We start from the raw sequence: 22,104 nt of genomic DNA, 5'->3' as shown, positions 1-22,104 counted from the left end.
CCTCTTTGCCTTTTTTCATAATTTATTGCTTTAAGGGGAGCCTTACAGAGACCAGGCAGGAGGCAAGTTATAAATTGATCCCTAGCTAGTCTGTCTCCTGGGGTATTGTAGTTCCATTCAGGGTGTGGTCACAGACCACCTTGGTCTCAACTGGGTAGACAACATTAGTTTGGTGAATTTCATCTGGGTGTGGCCTAGCCTGTTCCTTGGGGAGAATCATAGGAATGTCACAAATGTTGAGCTTGTAAGACTGGGTAATATTGGCTGGAGGGGTGGCTCAGCAGTTAAGAGCACTGACTGCTCTTCCGAAGGTTCTTAGTTCAAATCCCAGCAACCCCACAGTGGCTCACAACCATCTGTAATGAGAGCGGATGCCCTGTTTTGGTGTGTCTGAAAACAGCTACAGTGTACTTACATATAATAAATAAATCTTAAAAAATAAAAGACTGGGTAATATATTAGAATTCTTCAGTGAAGGTGGAGGAATTAGCCTGCAAGACCCCAGTCACTTTTCTATTTGAGAGTTTGCTTAACAAGAAGGGGACATGTACCCTGAGCAGGCTGTCCACCCTGGCAACTTCTGGCAAAGGGAAAAACATGGCCTGGTTAGGCCAGATTAGGCCAGGTAGATGGAGGTAGGGGGAATCCCATGGCAGAGTGGAAGCAAGTAGCCAGAGTTCCAAGAGATCCAGTGGGCTCAAAGTGGGCGCCATGGAGGGTTGATTTGGACAGCCTGTGGCTGGGGAGGAAGAAGGGAAGCCAAAGGGGCTGGGGGAAGAGAGGGAGCTGTGGGGTGAGGCCAATACGGGTCATGGGGGGAGGCTGGGGAGCTGGACTGAAAGCAGTGGAAGAATCATCGGGCTCAGGCTTTGTGTCTAGGAAGGGCTGGGTGGGGGAACAGGGAGAACAGAGAGAGAGCTTGGAGCAGAGGTAAGAGGAAGTGTGGACATAGGGAACCTCCTCCCGTTTCCCTCGATTGCTCGCAGGAGTTCTAAAGGTCCCGAATAACATTGGGATCTGACCAGGCAGTGGTAGCACAAACCTTTAATCCCAGCACTTGGGAGGCAAAGGCAGGCGGATTTCTGAGTTCGAGGCCAGCCTGGTCTACAGAGTGAGTTCCAGGACAGTCAGGGCTGTACAGAAAAACCCTATCTCAGAAAAAAAAAAAAAAAACAACAAAAAAAAAAAAACCAAAAACAACGGGATCTGGTCGGCCATTTGAATTAGTTATCTAGGGATATTGAGGCCAAATCTGATTGCAAAAGGGGCCCTTCAGGTCAGGTGCCAGGTAAAGAGGCATCCCAAGGGGGAGTGAGAGGCTATATGTGATAGTGGTCCCCTGGATGAGAAGAGAGAGGTGGGGGTGGGTCAAAGGAGAACATCCTTGTAGTCAAGGGTGTCCTCAGGACTCAGGGAGGAGCAAACAAAGACTGAGCCATTTAATTAGTCATCAGCTCTCATCAGGGTTTAGAGATAACAGCCCAAGGAGGCTCAATGTCTGGTATCAGGGCTTTCGATGAGGCCTAAAGGCTTCTCAGAAGGTGATGCAAAACCTAGCTCAGGAACAAGGTCTCATCCATGGGGATGAGGAACGGGGTCCAATAGTACCAGAAAAGCCACAGGGCATAAGAAGCTGTGGACTCCAGGCATGGGGGGGAGGGGGGCGGGGAGAGGGCAGAAAAGGGAGTAAAGAGCCAAGGGTCACACCCACAGGAAGCTGCAGGATCAGGATCGCAGCTCCAAGGGTGGGGGATGGCGGGGTTGCTGAATATGACTGTGGGGACATGACCGTGCCACGCAGACAGAAAACCTGGTAAGGTGGAACGGATTCAGGAACCCTAGCAATTCTCATAATTGAGAATGGTGGGCGTAGGCATTTAAATCTACTCCTGACCAGGTTCCTGTCCTGGAACACGTGGTCATGATTCACCTTTGAGGGGACTGGGACAATCAGTCATGACATAACATGGAGGTGACTGTGACAATCAGTCTCCTAGGGATGACACCTGAAGTCCTTCCACATGCAGATGAAGCATCCCTAATATCTCAGACCAAGCCAATAGAAAGCAAATGCCTCTAGATCCCACCCGTCCGAAAACGTTTATAAGGTCCTATCCACAAGAATAAAGGGCACGAGTTATTTCACCAAAGATCATCTGAGAGTGCCTGTCTTATCGAGCTGTAACACTCCAGGGAAGAGTGTTCTCTCCTGAGGCTTTTGTCACTGAATCTTCCAGCTCGGTGGCCTCCACCTTGGTTCTTAGTTGTGTCTCAGTACCCACTGCATATCCGACTCCAGAGCAATGGCAGCCTCGGAAAAGGTCCAGCAGCCTGCCTTGCTCTGGCTTCCCCTCAGAGAGCTGTAACTCTTGGGCCGCTCCAGCCAGTCGGGCCAGAGGCCAACAGCGCCTGGTATGCAAACTGGCAGGCGACCACCTCCAAGAGTACCAGAGGTGTGCCCGAAGCTCAGGGGCCACTTCCTTGGACTCACAGAAGCGTTTACACTGACTAAAGGGGGGGACTTTCCCAACTACTGCTGGCGGATAGAGTGAGGAGCTACTGAGGAGCCAGACAGTGAATTTGTTGTAGGTGCACTGGAGATGAGGAGTAGAGTCCTAGTAGAGCTCTGTGGTGGTCTGACTATGCTTGGCCCAGGGAATGATTCCATTAGGAGGTGTGGCCTTGTTGGAGTGGGTGTAGCCTCGTTAGAGTGGGTGTGGCCTTGTTGGAGGAAGTATGTCACCATGGGGGTGAGCTTTGAGACCCTCCTTCTAGCTGCCTGGAAGACAGTCTTTTCCTGGCTACCTTTGAATCAAGATATAGAGCTCTCAGCTCCTTCTCCATACACTTGCCTGGATGCTGCCATGCTTCCTGCCTTGATGTTAATGGACTGAACCTCTGAGACTATAACCCAAGCCCAATTAAATGTTTGCCTTGATAAGAGTTGCCTTGGTTATGGTGTCTGTTCACAGCAATAAAACCCAAACTAAGACAACCTCAGACCCCGGGAGGGAGCACAGGCACCGGGAGTGCCTATCTGAGTCACTACACAGGTTTTTTTCTGGCACAAGGGTGTCTTGACAATTGGGAGCCAAGCAATACCACAAAGTCACAGCAAGCAACAAACCTCACACAAGAGATCTATGGGAAAAAACAGAATGTCAGCTACCTCTGAACAGGAAAAGAGAAGGCAAAGGACTGAGCAGAGACGCAGGCTTTTACTGAATCTTCGGAGTATGCGCATGCGCAGTGGGCTGGTGGAAAAGCAGGGGGTGGCTGAAGGTATTGCTACACAGTTAACTCTGAAACATTGTTAGGCTGTTACACTATGAGGGGCAGGCAGGGATCTCCAAGTCTAAGTGTTACAACTCATAGGGGAAAGGTAACCTGGCAGTATGCGCCAAGGAATATCGCAAAGTCACACTGCACAACAAACCTCAAACAAAAGATTTATTGGGAGAATTAAAAAACAAAAAACAAAACAAAACAAAACAAAAAAAACAGCAGAAAGGAGACTGCCTTTGCTCAGGTGAGAAGCAGCAGAGAGACCTGAGCTAAAGACAGGATTATATAGTGTTTCTCGGTGGCCTGGGATTTGGGGGATTATGTGGCCTGATTGCAGAAAAGACTCAGGGATTGGTGGTTTGTTTTTTTTTTTTTTTTCTGTAGGGCAGGGCCTGGCCATTCTCTGGTGGGGGGGGGGCGGCTGGAGATGGGGGGAGGGTGTTAGGATGTTGCTGGGAATGGCCAATTTCAGGAAAGTCTATGGGTAGGGCCTGGTCACTGGGGCGCCTAGGGGTCGGGAGCTGGCCACTCATGCCTCTCAGGGTCAGGCCTGGCCACCAGAGTAGTGTAGGAGTGAAGCCCGGTGGTTGGAGGTCTCCAGGGGTGGGGTCTACAAGAGGCGTCTCTGTGCAAGGCAGGGAAAGCCACCCCTGCCCTTTGGATTGGCATGAACAGCCAACACCAAGCCTTGGAGCTTGGAGTCAAGCCAAGGGCAGGGGCTTTTCCCCTTGGCTCTCTACCCTATACATCCTATCACTAATGGCCTCCACTCAGAATCAATACATGGATTCATCACATTATACACACACAGGTCAAGGGTTAAGAAAATGTTCCCAATGAAAACTGTCAGCAACCCACCTCCTACCGCTAGGCTAACTGCCCGCTCTTGAGGATACAGTTTGGGAGCGGTCCAAGAAGCTGTCAATCAAATGATCCGAGTGCAAAACTCCCTTTGCTTGAAGTTACTCCCGTGACCTCCAGTCAAGGTGGTAACTAAGTGTGAATCAGATGCTACCTCTCGCCTACTCTCTGCCTTAGATCGGGAAACACCCAGAAGGATCAAGTGAGTTAGCATAGGTGCGGTGCACTGTTCAGTACAACTACCATGGAACCCGTAAGTATGGGCTCTCATTATTATTTATGACTCCACATCTTCCTTGACAGGAGGCTCCCTGAGCTAGCGGGTCCTCTAGATTTAAATTTACGATCCCGTCAACAATTAATTGTCCTGTGGTTTTGTAGCACTGGGTTTTGGGGGGTGAGGCACGAGGAAGTGAACCCAGAGCCTCGGGCAAGATAAGCAAACATTGTACTACTGGGGCTACATCCCTGTCTGTTGACTGTTTTAAATGTAACCTAGTTATACACTGTTGTGGGAAAGAACTTTCCTGGGGAGACACAATACACACACACACACACACACACACACGTGAGAGTGGGGCAGTAGGTTCATGTACTCATCCATCCCAGGAAAGGTACCCACCACAGATTAAAGTAACAATTACACCTAAATCAAACTGGGGAACCAATGAGCTTTCATTTGATTTCATTTCATTTCAGTGAGGAGTCACTAACAGGGTAATGGGGTACTTATAGGACCTGACTCAAAAGCAGCTACATCACCAAAAAGCCCACCCAACACCAGCGAACCCTCACAAAGGCAGCAACCCTAGAGCTCTCTGCCCAACTAACTTGTAGGCAACACAACAGGTCTGAGAAGCATCTCTGCAAGACAGTTGGGCTCTAACCTTGGAGTGAGGCCTTGCTCAATCTTGAAAGTTTCAACTTTCCCAGACATGTCGGGTTTGTTTACTCCTGAAGTCTGCTGATGAGCCCCCTCCCCAGCATCCCCTGCTCAGCCTTTGGAAAGAAGTTTCCCTTGGCAGGAAACTGCTCTAAACAATAAGAGTCGATACCTCTCAGTGATAGATTTCTGGTTCTGTGTTGAAAGCGCCTAATAACATGAGCAGTTGAACTCCATCTGCACATTGGAAGTTGTACATCTGTCCCCTATATTTCCTGAAATATTTGGAGCTAGTAAAGACTGTATTGGCTGGGTATCTCCTCATGAAAGCTTTGCCTGTGGTTTGCTGGGTGGCCTTGGCTGGGCCATTGCATCTATTCATGTTTTGATTTATGAAGTTTTGATTCTGCTGCTAAACACAGTGCATTATGGAGTTGATGACCACACACACACACACACACACACACACACACACACACACACACACATACACAGACTCTCACACTCCGAGTGACTACATCATTTAGTGCTGGTCCCTAACTTCCCATTTCTCAGCTTTACTGTGGCCTGAGAGAAATACATTCAGTAGAAGTCATTCCTGGAGTTTTGAATCTCCGTTTCTGTACCAGTGATGTGTGGCGGTGCACATCTTTGGGATGCTGGGAGGGGTGAGGAGCCATTACTCCCAACCAGCCAGGTGAGCCGGGCACGAAAGGTTACCACTATGCCACCGTGCAGTGTGCTCAGCCTTAAGATCTTACTCGACTTACACTGGGTTCACAGGGATGTAACCTCATCGTAAGTGGGGTTCTATTTGCAGAAACTGCCAGAATGAAACAGGAGGTTCTTGGGTAGCCCTTCTCAGCTGCGTCCTTTCTCCGGATAGTACAGAATCAAATACTAGTTGAGACAAGTTGCAGAGGAGCCACGCACATCCAGCCTGTGACCCCTGAATTTGGGAACAGAAGGATCAAGAGTGCAAGGTCCTCCTCCCTGCCTACGTAACAAGTACAAGGCTAGCCTGAGCTACATGAGACTATGTCAAAAGAAAGGAAAGAAGAGAAAAAGGAAGTTGGGCATGGTGACACAAGTTTTGATCCCATCATTCAGAGGGCAGAGGAAGGCAGATCTCTGTGGCTTTGAGGCCACCCTGGTCTACATGCCAATCTCTAAGCCAGCCAGGGCTACATGGTCCTTGTCTCCAATATAAAGGGTAGAAAGAAAGAAGAAAGAATGAAATGAAATAAAAATTAATCACATTAAAATGGCTCCTTTTTTTTTTTTTTTTTTTTTTTTTTTTTTTTTTTTTTTGGAAACAGGGTCTCCAGGCTGGCTTTGAACTCACTTGCTTCTACCTCCCAAGTGCTAGGATTAAAGGCATGTGCCACCATGCCTAGCCACATATATCACTTTTAATAGAAATTATAGAGAATGTGACTATTATGTGCCAATGAATAATTCACTACATTTCTGTGAAGTTGGCTGATTGGGGCCAGGGAGCAATGGTCAAGTTCTCCTACAAGGTGCTAGAACTATCCTGAATGCTGGCCTGAAGATTTTTTGGTTTTTTATTTTTTTATTTTATTTTTTTACTTTTAATAAGAAAGATGGGCACTCCCTCTAGGAATGTGCAGAAATGCCACCAAGAGACATCTCAGGCGGCCATTTGAAATCCTTTAAACACACATCTCTGCAAAGAGGACAGTGTCCTGTCTGGGCTTCTGGCCTGGCAAGGATTTCCAAAACAAAAGAAAGGAGGGTCATCCCCAGAGAGCATCAAGGGCTTCTGCAGGAGCCTCAAGGCTGTCTGTCCTCTCTCTCATACTGTGGGGTCCCCATTATGGGAGATATGTTTACAGCAGAATGAACCATGCATAGTTTGCAGGGAGAGCAAAAGAGATGGCTGGTTCTCAGCAAAACACTCAAGCTTAAAATACACATTCTCAATTCAAAGTACTGGTCTATAAATGCCAGCTGCCCGCCTGATAAAATGGCGAGGGTGGTTGAGTAGCTAACTTCTCTCCACCCAGGCAATCACAGGTCTTCGGTGACCCCCAAAGTCCTCCACTGTGTACATAGATACAAGTACAGTTAGTTTGTGGCAGCGAGCACACATACAAAAGGTCACGGGTTTGGGCAAAGTCCATTCACTCAAAGCTAAAGATCTTGGCTTCACATTTTTTATTTAATTTAATTTATTTATTTATTTATTTATTTATTTATTTATTTGCAGAGATCAAAAGGTTTCCTCTCAGAGTCCTGATTCATGCAGGAAAAATCTGAGGCACCATGGACCGTCCATTCAACTGAATGCTTAAGGTGACTGGCCCTAGAGCCATGTGCCCTTGACAGGGTTCACAGTACAAAAGACAACATGGTTTTTCATCAGGGACCAAGCAACTACACGCGCCCAGTGTCACCTGATACTGTCCACTGCACCGCCATCACAATGAATTTTCCAGAAACTAATTTTAAAAATTGCTTCTTTAGACACTCTCTTTGTGCTTAACCTCAGTAACCGTCGGGAGATGGCAAATTAACGCAATCCAATTTTTAAATGATGCCGGGGCATGGTTTTCATCTACCAGGAAGCACATCTGGATCTCCATCACTACTAGCGAATCACCAGAATAAATTCTCGGCTCCTTCGGCGCCGTGCGCGACACAGTAACGTGTTTGGTAATAATTTCAGATCAGGGCTGCATCCAACGTGGCTTGCTTTTTTTTTTTTTTTTTTTTCCCGTTCACCTTCTCATCCCGTAATGGGCAGATGAACGCCCACACCTCTTTCGCCCAGCAAAGGTGGGTCGAGCTATCTGGAGCCTGTGGCTGGTGACCACAAGGCCTCCGTGCCGGGCTCTAGGGAAGCGGTGTCCTCGCAGCCGACAGCTCCGCGAACTGGCCCTGTGGTTCCACTGCAGAAGGACAATAGCTCATCAAGCCCCACGAAAGCCCCCGGACCCGTCGCGGAGCCTGGGCTGGCGGGGGATGAGGCTGAGCGACTCCTCCTAGAGGTGGTTATGTGGAGAAGGAGCAATCCCTTCTCCCTCCTCCTCCTCCCCCCGCTACTATCCGCGGCCCGGAGAACTGCCGCTTGCCGCCATTGACACGCACAGATACAACCCCAAGAAAGGCAGGGTCCTGCCCAGCACCGGCGGCACGCGGGCCGAACCTGCGGCCGGGATTGGCGCGCACTAGGCCACCGGGCGCCCGGAGCCCGCGGTGCAGCACCAGGTGAGCCCGCCATGCCCATGGCATCATTGTTTCGGGGGGCGCCGGGGGTCTGGAAACAAAACCCTCTTGCCCGGGCAGTGCAGGGGCCGAAGGGAGCCACGGCGCCTCCCCGCTGCAGCCCTGAGGGCGCACCCCGGTCACCGACCCACCTCTGCCACAGAAATTAATAAATCGATCTGCCCAACTTGCTTCCTCGGGAGATAAAAGAGGGGTTTGCCGAAGACGCCGCGCGATGCCCGCCGCTGGCGAGGGGCCGGGGCACCCTGGGCCAAGCAGGGAGGATGCCGAAATGCGGGGTCCCGCGGCCAGGCTGGCGGTGCCCGGAGCCCTGGATGCGGAGCTCGGGGAGCGGGGGAGGGAGGAGGGAGGCGCCCGGGCGCCGAGGGGACCGGGAGGGGGACGCTGGCTCGCAAGGGCCGAGGGCGCGCGACCAGGGCCTCCGGGGTGCCGAGCTGGGCGCGGGGCTGACAATGGAGGAGGACGCAGAGACGCCGGGGCGGCGCGGGCGCGGAGCCGGGATGCTGCGGGAGCCGCGGGCGGAGGAGGACTTGAGGCCGAGCACTCCCCTCGGGTTCCCTTTCCGGGGCGATCGGTGCTTCCACCGGCAAATGGCGGCCCCTGAGCGGCTCGCCCTACCGGTCCCAGCTGCTTAATTTGCGCGGGAAAATAACAAAAATAATAGTAACAATATCAAGAAGAGGGGGATCAAAGTCAAGTCAGGGAAAGGCGGCAGCCGCTGCCGCGGGTAGAAATCAGCCCTGCCTCCCGGGTTGCCAGAGCGCCATCCAGGTGCACCGCTTTCCAGCCCCGCTAGTCTAGGATGGCTCCCCAGAGTGGCTTTCCACGCCTTTCCTCATGGGGGCGCCCTCAGCTCCTGCCCTCTTTGTTCCTCTCAACAATGGCCAAAGGGGCATCGAACCCCACCCCCGCAACCCAAAGCCAATTGAGCCTCCTTCTTCACGAGTTCAGCATTACTGATGGTGCCTGGGCTTCAAATGAGCCACGGGTGGGCCTGATTTAGGCCTGGCCATTACTGCAGCGTTTGGACCGTGGTTCTCTTGGGATGAGGAAAGTGGGAAAGGGGCCAGTGAAAAAAACCAAAGAGTGGATGGACGCACGCATCGGGAACTGGGCTCGGGTTGCCCAGACTGGAGCAACTGAAGCAGTTCTCCAGGTGAGCTGGCTGGGGGGGGGGGGGGGGGATCACAGCGAGAAGCCATACACCCCAGGAGGCCCCAGGCGCGATCAATCCTACGGAGAACAGCAGTCCTGGTTCAGCGTCTGTTTATGTTGAATTTTAAAACTGTTCAGTGGGGAGTTGGGGGGGGGGGGAGAAAACCTTATTCAGAGTAAAATGTCTTTGCTTTTAACGTCTCAAAACAAATTAAACTGTGCATGGTCCCCAGCCCGCTCCTTCTGCCAGACTGAAAGCGGCTCCTTTCACCATAGAGAGAACTCTCACAAGTAAATGCTCAGAACTCCAGGACCCGCAGACGGCGCCTTGGAGTTTTCAGAAACATTGAAAAGCAGGAACTCAAATATTGGAACCCCGCTGTAGGAAATTGTATCTTAATAAAATAACTCATAGCAGCAAGATCTCTTTCCTTGCATCCAAATTCCCTCTTAAAATACTGTCTTCCTGTCCTCCAGTTTGTCCTACCCTCTCTGGATCCGCTCTTCTTAGCCTTTAGATGTGATTCACAGTTTCTGCTATTTCAGAACTCCATGAAAAGAACTTACCTCTGGATCCAGAAAGATTCTGACCCTATCCATATTCCTCCGCCTTGACGACAGGGCTTGTAGGGTGCCTATGGCCTGCTGTGCCACAGCTAGCCCCGGACCCCCTGCTGGCTACCACCTGAGACAACCAAACCCTGTTTTCTCTACCTCCTGCTAGGGAAGCTGGAGGTGAATTCTGTGGCAGACAGTTTTAAATGGAAGAGATCAATACCCACAGAGAGGCCCGTGCAAAAATTGAATTCTCATAAGACTGGTTTTTTTTTTGTTTGTTTGTTTTTTGTTTTTTGTTTTTTGTTTTTTGTAAGAAATAGCCTTAAAGTTAGTTGCCGGCTTGATAAGTGCCTTTGAAAAGTGTGTATTGTAGAGATGAGCAGAAAAGACATATGATCTGCTAGGGGTCAGCCAGCCAGCATTCACTGAGCAGGAAGTCTTTTTTTTTTTTGGTTTGGTTTTTTCGAGACAGGATTTCTCTGTGTAGCTCTGGCTCTCCTGGAACTCACTTTGTAGACCAGGCTGGCCTCGAACTCAGAAATCCACCTGCCTTTGCCTCCTGAGTGCTGGGATTAAAGGTGTGCGCCTCCACCGCCCGGCAAGCAGGGGCTCTCTAACAGATCCAGGCAGAGAGAGCAACATGGATTTGAGGAAATTGGGGCTCCACTCTCTGTGAGCATCCCACTTCCAGCCTGGGAGATGCTAAAATAAAAATGTAGCCAACACAGGAAAAAAAAAATTTTATCACTTACTTGTGCTCCTGGGAAATTGGGTACCTTCTATTGCCTAGGGGTATGTGCCTGTGGACAAAGACTGTGTGCGTGGCAGTTAGGCACTGGTTTTTACGTGTGTGTGTGTGTGTGTGTGTGTGTGTGTGTGTGTGTGTGTGTATCTGTGTTAAGTCTACATGTGCCATAGTGCCCATATAGAGATCAGAGGACAACCCCAGGGATCAGTCCAGGCCTTGTTTGAGACAGGGTCTCTATGCTTATTTTATCCTTCACATAAGCCAGGCGGGTTTTGTCTTTCCGGCAGTTCTGCCCTTGAGCTTCTGACAGTTCTGACTGTGGCTGAAATTTCTCTGAAGGGCTACTGGAATTGTACATACTCTATCTATGCACCGGGCTTTGACGTGAGTTCAAGGATTTGAATTCAGGCCCTCATGCTTGGGTGGCAAGAGCTTTGGCCCAAGGAGACATCTCCCTAGCCCTGAGTTTGGCACCACTAAGTATATAATAGGCACATGCTAAAAAGTGGCAGTTAGAATTTTTTTTCTGATACTGTTGTATTTACTTACTGTGTGTGTAGTGTGAGGGTGGGGGTCAGAGGGCAGCTTGCTGGAACTGGTCCTTTCCTGTGTTGGTCCTGGAGATCAAATTCAGATCGTGAGGCTTGACAGCAAGCACCTTTCTCTCTAAGCCGTCTATCTCCCTAGCACTCCGTTTCTCGGTATAAATCCTACGGAAGCAGACAGTGAGCTCCCTGCGTGCAAACATTCATGGCAGAGCTTTGGTAGTTTCAACAAGGAAAACCCAGTAACAGCCACTAGTAAGGAATGCTCCATCATCCTTCACATACCTGTGTTCTGGAATATGAGACAGCCATTAAGAAGAATAAGATTGGCTTGTGTATACAGAGAAAGATCACCAAGGCATGCTATCAATAAAGAAAGAGAGGGGCAAATTGCAGACGCACAAAAAAAGACGAACTGTAGATCTCTACAAATGAAAATACCATGTGAATGGGTGGAAAGTGTGAGGAGATAGTCACAGTGTGAAGAGCTTTGGATCCCAGCTACCATGGCTGCTGTGACCTTTGACGTTGTATGCATTGGTCAATCTGGATTGCTTGACCAGGTACAAGCATCGAGTTGCTTGGAAATGATACAGGATAACAGGGATGAAAATCCACATTGTGTCAAAAGTTTTTCCACATTGTGTCGAAAGTTTTAAAGGAAGGAGAGGATTTCAGACTGGAAGGGAGGAGCGGGTCTAGGCGTGCTAGAGAAGGTGGGAGGCCTGGATGGAAGTGGCTGAGAAGACGAGGAAAGAGGTGCTCCCTTACCTCCTCCATCTCCAATAAGATTTTATGTGACATCCCAGCAAGGCTGAGTTCAGGCCTGGACTACCCCCTTCCCATTGAAGGATGAACTAAAAGGACGCTCCAATGGTTTCATTGAACGGGTCCGTGAGAAGTTTAGGAGGAAGGTGGAAATAAGAAAGGAGAAAAGGGTAGTAGGTGTTTCTTTTGTTTTATCCCAGGCTGGCCTTGAACTCTGGCCAAGAGTGATCTTCCTGGTCATTCTTGAGACCCTGATCCTCCTCCCGCTACCTCTCAAGTCCCCAGGTTACATGCATTATACAGTCATTGAGACTCAAAGCCAGAGCTTCAGGATGCTAGGGCAGCACTCCTCCAGCTGGGCCACATCCCGAGCCTGGGAGTCCAGTGGCAGCCGGGAAAGGTGGTGTTTCCAGCCACAGCTGGAAGACAGGGAATTTCTCTTAGGATTTAAATTGAAGGGGATGATGGCTATTTGAAAAGATATTTCATTTCACAAAATAAAGAGCAAACCTTAATAATGCTTTTGCAAAAGCTTTTTAAAAAATCATTACTGTTTTGGGGTGTCTGAAGACGACTTTCAAGAGCCAGTTGTCCTCAGTTTCCTCCTCCTCCTTACGGATGCTGAGGCTAGAACTCAGCTCCGCAGGCTTTGCCGCAGTCACCCTTTCCTACCTAGCCATCTTGCTGGCTTTAAAAATGCTTTTGAAGGGCTGGAGAGATGACTCAGCGGTTAAGAGCACTGACTGCCCTTCCAGAGGTCCTGAGTTCAATCTCCAATAGCCACATGGTGACTCACAACCATCTGTAATGGCATTTGATAATCGATCTCTCTTCTGGTGTCTAAAGACAGTGTCAGTGTACTCATATACATAAAATTTAAGGGGGGGTGTTTTTTGGTTTGGGGGGGTTGTTTGGTTTTTTTTCGAGACAGGGTTTCTCTGTCCTGGAACTCACTTTGTAGACCAGGCTGGCCTTGAACTCAGAAATCCACCTGCCTCTGCCTCCCGAGTGCTGGGATTAAAGGCGTGCGCCACCACACTGGGCGGGGGGTGGGGGGGTGGGGAGGTGGGGGGGTGGGGGTGGGGGGGAGTGGGGGGGAGAGTTCTTAAGAAAAAGAAAAAATGCTTTGAAGCAAAATATTTAAGTCATTAAGTCATTTCTTTTAAATTATCCACTCATTTAAGGAATATCTATTAAATGTCAACTGTGTCCCTAGCACTGTACAAGGAGTTGTAAGAGGTGATGCTTCTGCCTGGTGGTGGTGGTGCACTCCTTTAATCCCAACACTCGGGAGGCAGAGTCAGGTGGATTTCTGAGTTCAAGGCCAGCCTGGTCTACAAAGTGAGTTCCAGGACAGCCAGGGCTACACAGAGAAACCCTGTCTCAAAAAACAAAACAAAACAAAACAAAACAAAAAAGGTGACTCTTCCTACAGAGTAGAAAAAGAAGGATCCAGGAACTGGGGGGGGGGGGGGGGGGGTTGTTCCAGATGAGATTTCACACAGACAGTGTAGCTGTGTCAGGTCTTTTCCTAACTCCTGAAAGTTATCATCTGTAGCATGCACTAACACACACACACACACACACACACACTCATGAAGAAACATAACTTAAAATTTTTTGTAATAGCTTCCTTTGAGGAAACAAACCAAAGAGTTCATGTTGAGGGCCAGTGAGTTGGCTCAGTGATAAAGAGCATGCTACCAGATTTGGTGACCTGACTGATTTCGTGGTCATAGAGGAGACCCAGTCCTTCAGGCAATCCTCTGTACTCCAAAGGAGTCCTGTGGTACATGCGTGACTACACACAATGATAGATAGATAGATAGATAGATAGATAGATAGATAGATAGATAGATAATAGATAGATAGATAGATAGATAGATAGATAGATAGATAGATAGATAGGTGGGATGGACATACAGACAAGTAGATGGATAGATACACAGACAGGTAGGTAGATGAGTGGATGGATGGACAGACAGAAGGACAGACAAATGGATGGATGGATGGATGGATGGATGGATGGATGGATGGATGGATGATGGATGGATGGATGATGGATTGGATGAACAGACAGACAGATGGATAGATAGACAAGTAGGTGGGTGGACAGATGGACAGATAGATGGAGTGGTGAGTAGATGGATGGATGGATGGATAAATAATTGAAATGCAATAATTTAAAAGTTTGTGTTGATTTCATGCGCACTGCCAGCCAGGTTCTATTCTGATAACTTGATATGAATGAACAGATTTAGTTCTGACCATGGCGCCACAGATAGCTGATGTTACTATCCCTGTCCTTCAAAAAAGAAAGCAAAGGCTGAGGAGGTGCCAAGGGACTCCAGCCCAGGAAGCCTGCCATCGCTCTCTAGCTCTATTTAAAAAAAAAAAAAAAAAAAAAAAGGGCTCCCAACACTTTACAGAGTCTGTGTTTGATTCTTGCAGATTTTGTGAAGTATGAAAATATTTTTTATTTATAAAACTTAATAGCATCACTGCCAGGAAACCCCTCCCATGCTGTGACGAACAAAAGATAAAGAGACTCTGATGGAGCTACGTAGTGCTATGCTTTAAACCGTCTCGTCACAGAGTATTAAATGAGATAAATCTGGCGCTGTCTCTGAAGCCCTTGATGTTCGTCTATCCATCCTGGCATCCATCATACTTTGCCCGATTTATTTGACTGGCATTGCCAATTTGGGCCTTGAATGAAGTGAGTAATCAAGGCCAAACTTCCCATGCTTTGACATAAATAGGGACCAGACTACACAGGAGCCACCAGCCCAGCGATGCCACCTCAACTAATTTCCTGATGTTAAAAGAGTAACTATATTGCTTCTGTTTTGTTCTGTTTTTAATTTCAGCATTTATTTATTGTGTGTATCTATGTATGTGGGTATGCACAGGCCCGTATGCCCAGGCTACTGCACAGACGTGCCGCTGAGTTTGTAGAGCACGTACTTGCAGAGTTCAGAGGACAGCTTGCCGGAGTCAGTCGCCTCCTTTCCCATGTGAGTCCCATACTTGAGTTATCAGGTTGGCACCAGGTATCCTTACCCACTGAGCCATCTTGCCAGCCTTAGCCATATATATATATATATATATATATATATATATTTAATGATCCAATCAGATGTATACAACAATAAAATCACAATTTATAAGATGCCAAGATGATAATTTCAGAGCCAGTTAATAAAGATAAAAGCTTTACCCCAATTATTCTCACCTTGTGAAGATCTTGGCTACTTGTGTCAGTTTAAAACCATGCGGGACAGGAGCTCCTTTCTGTCTGCCTGCCTCCCTGCTGGCTTCTCCCCATATGTATATATATTTTTTAACCTAAAATGACAACAGTCTGCCTCAAGATCTGACGATTGTTTCTGGATATGAAATGTCATTTTAGGGATGTAGTTCATATGCCTCAGTTTGGTTGTTTCTATGATTGGGCTGAAACATAATAAAGGTTAAATCCAATTCTCCTGCACCCCGGGCCCGTGCTTGCTGGGCAATCCTGTGGGCGATGTACGCACGGAACAACATCATTTATAGTTTCCACAACCCTTGATGCTCAATAAAGCATAAGAGTAAACAGTGGTGGTGGCCTACGGAGAGGTCCAGGCTGGTAGCTTCCGGGATAGATGGCATAAACATTCAGGTCAGAGGATAATCCAGTGCGTTTCCCATCAGCACAGGGAGGTTGCAAATTGATTAGTTTTGCAGAATTTCAATCAAGGGATAATCAGTTCAAGTAATCCCAGGCCCAGGACTCTGCATGTATGTCCATGTGATATATGATTACATGTTTGTAGGTGTACGAGTGTGTATATATGTGGAGGCTAAAGGTTGACTACCTTTTTCTTAAACATTTATTTGGGGTGGGTGTGTATAGGTCAGAGATCAGAGGACAGCTCTCCTTCCACCATGTAGGCTCCAGGAATAGAACTCAAGTCATCAGGGTTGACATCAAGTGCCTTCACCAGACCCGGACCTGGCCCTACACCTGGCCCCAGACCCAGACCCGGACCCAGACCCAGACCCAGACCGGGCCCAGACCCAGCTCCATGGCTCTTTTGGGGATTTTTGGGGGTTGGGTTGGGTTGGGTTTTTTGTGTGTGTTTGTTGGTTTTTTTTTCGAGACAAGGTTTCTCTGTGTAGCCCTGGCTGTCCTGGACTCACTCACTCTGTAGCCCAGGCTGACCTCAAACTCAGGTCCACCTGCCTCTGCCACCTAAGTGCTGGGATTAAAGGCGTGTGCTACCACATCGGGCTTGTTCTGGTTTGCTTGAGACAGGATCTAGTCCTGCCTGGCCTGGGACTCCCTTCGTAAACCAGGCTGTTCTTAAACTCAGAGATGTTCTTGAAGTCAGAGAGACCTGATTGTGTCTGCCTCCCTCCCTGCAGTCATGTGTAGCTGTCTGATATTTTAAGAAAAGTTCTCTCATTGAACTGAGAACCTGATTTCTTTTTTTAAGAAAAGTTCTCTCCTTGAACTTGGATCTTTCTAATTTGACTGTGCTGGGTGGTCAGTGAGCCCCAAGGATTCTCCTGTATCCTGAGACCTCCCCATGCAGGAATTAGGGACTCATATCACTGCATCTGACTTTTTACGTGGGTACTGGGAATATAAACTCCAGTCCTCACGTTTGCAAATTGAGCCATCACCTTGAGCAGAATGTTTATCTTTGCTGTTCTTAAATTGACAAGGTGTATCACTATCCTGGTGGAGACAACAATGTTCCGTTGCTCAAAGAAGTCGGTCTTCTTTTCTTTTTCTTTAAGATGTATCTATTTATTTTATGTATATGAATACATTGTAGCTGTCTTCAGACACACCAGAAGAGGGCATCAGATCCCACTGCAGATGGTTGTGAGCCACCATGGCTGGGAATGAACTCAGGACCTCTGGAAGATCCGTCAGGGCCCTTAACCCAAGAGCCATCTCTCCAGCTCTGAAGTCAGTTTTCTTTTTCTTCGATTATCAAAAGCAACTGAACAGTGATTTCAGAAGAAGGCTCTTGGCAGGTGCCTGGCTTTTCCTGGTGTCAGCATTTGTAACAGGATCCTTAGTCCAGTGTCTCTGTTGAACATCTTTTCTGGAGAAAGCCTCAAAAGTCAGTAAACAGAATTGGATCAGGAGGAACGCCACAGAGCCTGGAGGAACGCCACAGAGCCTGGAGCAGGTTTCCAGGCACCTGGCTCCCCTTTCCTGCCCTCTCCCATTTTGTTCTATAATGAAAGCTCCCGTAAGCTTTTGTTCAAGCCAAAGAGGAGTTTTAAAGACTCTGCTGATTGGCCTGAGGGCCACACACAGGTGGTCATTGAGAAACCATCCAGTGCTCCACCACCATTGGGTCCCCCTGAGGCCACAGAGGGAATGGTAAGTAAGAACAGTAGAAGCTTCGCTGTTCTAAGGGAGCCAATATTTATTGATGGAAAACAAAAACCCAAAAACCCTCAATGTGTTTGACCTAGCTCCTGCCTGCCTTTTTTGTGTAGGGAGTGGGGAGAGGTGGAGGGAACAGAGGAAGGGGGCACACATACTAATCTGCAAACACTATATGCCACCACTTCCTGCCATCAGCCATTCCTGAGGAAAAGGAAGGAGAGTGTGGGGAGAGGGATGGTAGAAGTGGAGTGGGGAATGGGTGCTCCAGAGCCTGCTACCTGTGTTCAACTCAGACTATCGGATTGAGAGCAAACCGTCCCCAGTCTGGGGAAACCCTTGGTGGGTCAGGTATCACCAGCTGCCTGGAACCCTCACCCCAATTCCTTGAGCAGCTTATCTTGGCTCAGATAACACCAGTCCCCTTCCTGGAAAAGCCCAGAGAATGCTGCTCAGGAGAAACTCCATTGCTAGTTGAAATCAGCCAGAGTTTGAGAAAACAGGACAGTTAGCCCACTATTCCCATTTGTCCATCCTTAAAGAACAGAAAGGCAGGAAGGAGCTAGGCTAAACACACTGTGGGTTTTGTTTGTTTGGTTGATTGTTTTTATGTTTGTTTGGTTGGTTTTGGTTTTGGTTTTTGGTTTCCATCAATAAGTAAGTAGACTCAGGGCTAGTGAGATGTCTCAGTGGGTAAAGGCACTTACCCTCTGCAAGCCTGATGACCAGAGCTTCAGGAAAGTAAGAGACAAAGGATTCTATAGTGTTTGCCTCTTGATTTCCACACACACCATGACATATGCCCCTGTCTTAGTTAAGGTTTTACTACTGTGAACAGACACCATGACCAAGGCAACTCATATAATGACAACATGTAATTGGGGCTGGCTTACAGGTTTAGAGGTTCAGTCCATCATCATCAAGGCAGGAACATGGCAGCATCCAGGCAGGATGGTGTGGGAGGAGCTGAGATTTTTACATCTTCATCTGAAGGCTGCTAACAGAATCCTGGCTTCCAGGCAGCTAGGATGAGGGTCTTAAAGCCCATACCACAGTGACACACCTATTCCAACAAGGCCATACCTCCAAATACTGCCACTCCCTGGGCCAAGCATATACAAACCATCACAGCCCCAAGCACACATGCTAAGTAAATACACCCAAAAAGCAAACTGGTGCACTTTCTGATTGGCTTTCTTCTGGGGTACATTTTTAACTCAGCTTTTTAAACCAATAAAATTATTAGACATCTTTCACCCAACTAGTATCATTAAGGGCCAAATGTGTTTATATTAAAACAGCATATGGATAGCTGGGAAGAGATCAACACAGCAACAACATCTGCTTTTCTCTTGTTTAAAAAAACTGTAGCTTGGGTTCAAGGAAAGACAAGAAAATGTGTTAAAAGTCACCGCGTGCAGCTATAGAGATGGCTTGGTCAGTAAAGTACTTATCCTGTAAGCACACAGACCTGAGATTAATCCCCAGAACCCACGTAAAAACCTATGTTTGGGAGTGGAGAAATGGCTCAGTGCATAAGAGCTCTTCCAGAGGACGTGGGTTTGATTCCCAGCGCCCACGTGGTGACTCACAACTGTCTGCAACTCCAGTTCCATAGGGTCTGATTCCTTCTGGCTTCCATGGGCACTGCATGCACATATTGCATAGACATACATGCAGACCAAATACCCATACATATAAGATAAAAATAAGTACATCTTTTTCTAAAGAGTTATTTATTTATTTTATGTATGTGAGTACACTGTAGCCGTCTTCAGACACACCAGAAGAGGGCATCAGATCCCATTACAGATGGTTATGAGCCACCATGTGGTTGCTGGGAATTGAACTCAGGACCTCTGGAAGAGAAGTCAGTGTTCTTAACCTCTGAGCCATCTCTTCAGCCCAAAATAAATACATCTTTAAAACAAAACAAAAATTCACTTGGCTTGCTGGTGTGCACCTGGAGCTGAGTGGATCCCTGGTGCGGGTGAGCTGGCCAGCTAGCCTCCTCACATAGCTGAGCTCCCGACCAGGAGACCATGTATGTCTCAAAAAACAAGACACACAGCTCCTGATAAGAGACTCGCAAGTGACCTCTGCCTTCTGCATGTATTTTTGTGCACACATACCCATAAACTTGCATTTGTGTGTGTGCACTCCAGTACACGCACATGAATACACGTGCCCGCACACACGCATGCATGCATGCACATACAAGTTACATATATGTGTGTGTACATATACATATATGTGTGTATATGTATGTATATGTATACAGATATATACACATGTGTATACATATATATGTGTATACATATATATACATATACACATATACACAAACATATATGTACATACACACACCTACCACAAGTTACAGTGTCTGAGACTCCTGAAGAAATCTTAAATCCTCTCATGTGGGCCTCATCTCTTCTGACATCCTCTGGAATAACCCAGGTGGCCCACATTCTTTGCCTCTGAATTTCAAAGAGCACACAAACTTCCCACTCCACAGCATGAATGGAAATGCATTTTTAAAAAGGGAGTGATGTGTTTCCCAATCATATAATTTAAATCAATTGGGCTAATGCTGGGTTTTCATGTTCGTGGTTGGTTAATTTGGTTAATTTGACCCCCACATCATTTGATAAAACTGCTTTCGGTGCTGCTCTTTACGTGACAAATGGTTACCCTGTTTTAACGTATGGGATGGTGAAATTACTGACTGTTCTCAGTCGCTCAAAGATGAAATGTCGAGGAAAGCATTACTTGTGCCATAATCGCTTGCCCTTGGAGTCCCTAAATGGAAGTGTAATAGAGCTAGTGATTTAGCTAGTATCACTGAAAATGGGTTTCACGGCTACAGAATAATGCTAACCAACTATTATTATCTCAATTCAGCACTCAGGGTAAGACGCCAAAATATGTTAGCATTCTATTAGGTGAGGAGCTGTCAAGAGGCTCTCTTTCCTATTTCATACTCTTTAAAACACAGCACTGCATATAGTTCATATTTTATATCAAGTTCCTTTATGTCCTATTTAGCTCCATTTTATCTCATTTGACTCTCCCGCAGGACAGCTGTGGACTGACGGAGAAAGCTACTTCTCAGTGGCGTCTGCCTCGTTTTGTTTTGTTTTGTTTTTTCATAAATATTGACAAACTACAATCATCTGGAGCGCAGTGGTACAGAGGAGGGACATGCCACAGGTGCCAGTGCAATCTAACACAGTCCACTGACCCAGCGGGGACAGTGCTTCATTTTCATGTTTGAACATGTCTCAGAAAACGGTCTTTAAAGGTTGTTTTATTTCCTGCTTTCAGATAGCACAGGGGAATTTTGATTTGTACAGTTCTAAAGCAAAGGATCTCAAAAGAGTACTTCAGACAGCATTAGGATTTTAGGTCCTTTTGCAAGACACATGAACAGACATGACCTGCGACTCAGTGGCAACAGCCCCATCCTTTCTCTCACCTGACTCTAGTCTTTTTTGAAAGCCGCCAGATGAGGATGCTAAGGGTGTGGCTCATTGGTGGAGCATTTGTCTAGCATTACTGAGTGCCTGGGTTCTGTGTACACACACACACACCCCAAAACCCTGTCTCAAAAAGAACAAATTAAGAGGGTTGGAGAGATGGCTCAGTGGTTAAGGGTGCTCTTCCAGAGCTCCTAGGTCCAATTCCTAGCACCCACATGGCAGCTCACAGAACTGTAATTCCAGTCCCAGGGGATCTGACGTTCTCTTCTGGCCTCTGTAGGGACTGTATGAACATAGTGCACAAGTAGACAAAACACTCATACTCATTAAAAAAATTTGTTTTTTGTTTAAAGAAGTAACATAGATACAAAATAAATACCTTTTGGAAGAAGTGTAACTGCTTTGAAAAGTAGTCTTTTTTTCTTTACTTTTTTGTTTGTTTTTTTGAGACAGGGTTTCTCTCTGTAACCTTGGATGGAACTCTATAGACCAGGCTGGCCTCAAATTTGTAAACATCTGCCTGCCTCTGCCTCCCGAGTGCTGGGATTAAAGGTATGCAGCCACCACCGCCTGGCGAGATTTCTTCCTTTTTCTTGTTTTTAGCAACTGCTTATCACATTTCTTTGTGCACTTATTTATCTGTGTGCCGAAAATGAGAGATTGAACTCAGGTTGTCAAGCTTGGTGGCAAGCACCTCCAGCCACTGAGCCATCTTGCAGGTCCCCAGTTTTGTAGAGGCAAGCTATCAAGTAGCCCAGGTTGGCCTGCAACTCACTTTGGAGTCAGCGATGTCCACCTTCCACCCTCTGGTATAGCAGCTGCTGTACCCAGCTCAAAAGCATCATTTTCATTTAAGAATGGAAAGTGAGATCATTCTTACTATTTTTTAAAGATTTATTTATTTATTATGTATACCATAATGTGTGCCTGCACACCAGAAGAGCGCACCAGACCTCATTACAGATGGTTGTGAGCCACTGTGTGGTTGCTGGGAATTGAACTCAGAACCTCTGGAAGAGCAGCTGGTGCTCTTAACCGCTGAGCCATGCATGTCTCCGGCCCTAATTTTTTTATTTTATGTGACTATGATATAATTACGCCATTTCCCTTCCCTTTCCTTCTACACCCTCCCACTTGCCCGTGATCATGGCTTCATTTCTATTGTTGATGTGTGT

At 47.4% G+C, this 22,104-nt stretch overlaps 2 protein-coding genes across 5 annotated transcripts in view; one reads left to right on the top strand and one right to left on the bottom strand.

Annotated features, from left to right (window-relative positions):
* Positions 1 to 7,739: 7,739 nt before the first annotated feature.
* LOC147002660 (uncharacterized) lies at positions 7,740 to 12,067 on the bottom strand. The gene is made up of 3 exons (XM_085842571.1): positions 12,059 to 12,067; positions 8,413 to 8,895; positions 7,740 to 7,944 (listed from the first exon to the last, which is right to left on the bottom strand). The coding sequence occupies exons 1-3, from the start codon at positions 12,065 to 12,067 to the stop codon at positions 7,774 to 7,776; spliced, it is 663 nt and encodes a 220-aa protein (XP_085698697.1). The 3' UTR covers positions 7,740 to 7,773.
* Positions 7,966 to 22,104, top strand: part of Macroh2a2 (macroH2A.2 histone) — a 45,936-nt gene continuing 31,797 nt past the window's right edge. For 2 of the 4 annotated variants that reach the window (XM_085842834.1, XM_021173452.3), the window contains exon 1: positions 7,966 to 8,263. The gene's annotated coding sequence lies outside the window, so the exon portion shown is untranslated. Of the gene's footprint in view, positions 8,264 to 9,417; positions 9,438 to 17,250; positions 17,442 to 22,104 lie in introns of those variants that run through there. The other 2 variants (XM_029482542.2, XM_085842833.1) reach the window with 2 other exon arrangements.

The sequence above is a fragment of the Mus caroli genome, unplaced genomic scaffold (assembly GCF_978045245.1).
Source record: "Mus caroli unplaced genomic scaffold, Mus_caroli_1 scaffold_9, whole genome shotgun sequence".
NCBI classification, from domain to species: Eukaryota; Metazoa; Chordata; class Mammalia; order Rodentia; family Muridae; genus Mus; species Mus caroli.
This window is presented reverse-complemented; position numbering and strand designations above follow the sequence as displayed.

Coding starts and splice junctions, on each gene's coding strand:
- LOC147002660 (XM_085842571.1), bottom strand. Junction 7,945..8,412: donor TATTAATTTCTGTGGCAGAG/GTGGGTCGGTGA, acceptor GTCCTTCTGCAG/TGGAACCACAGGGCCAGTTC.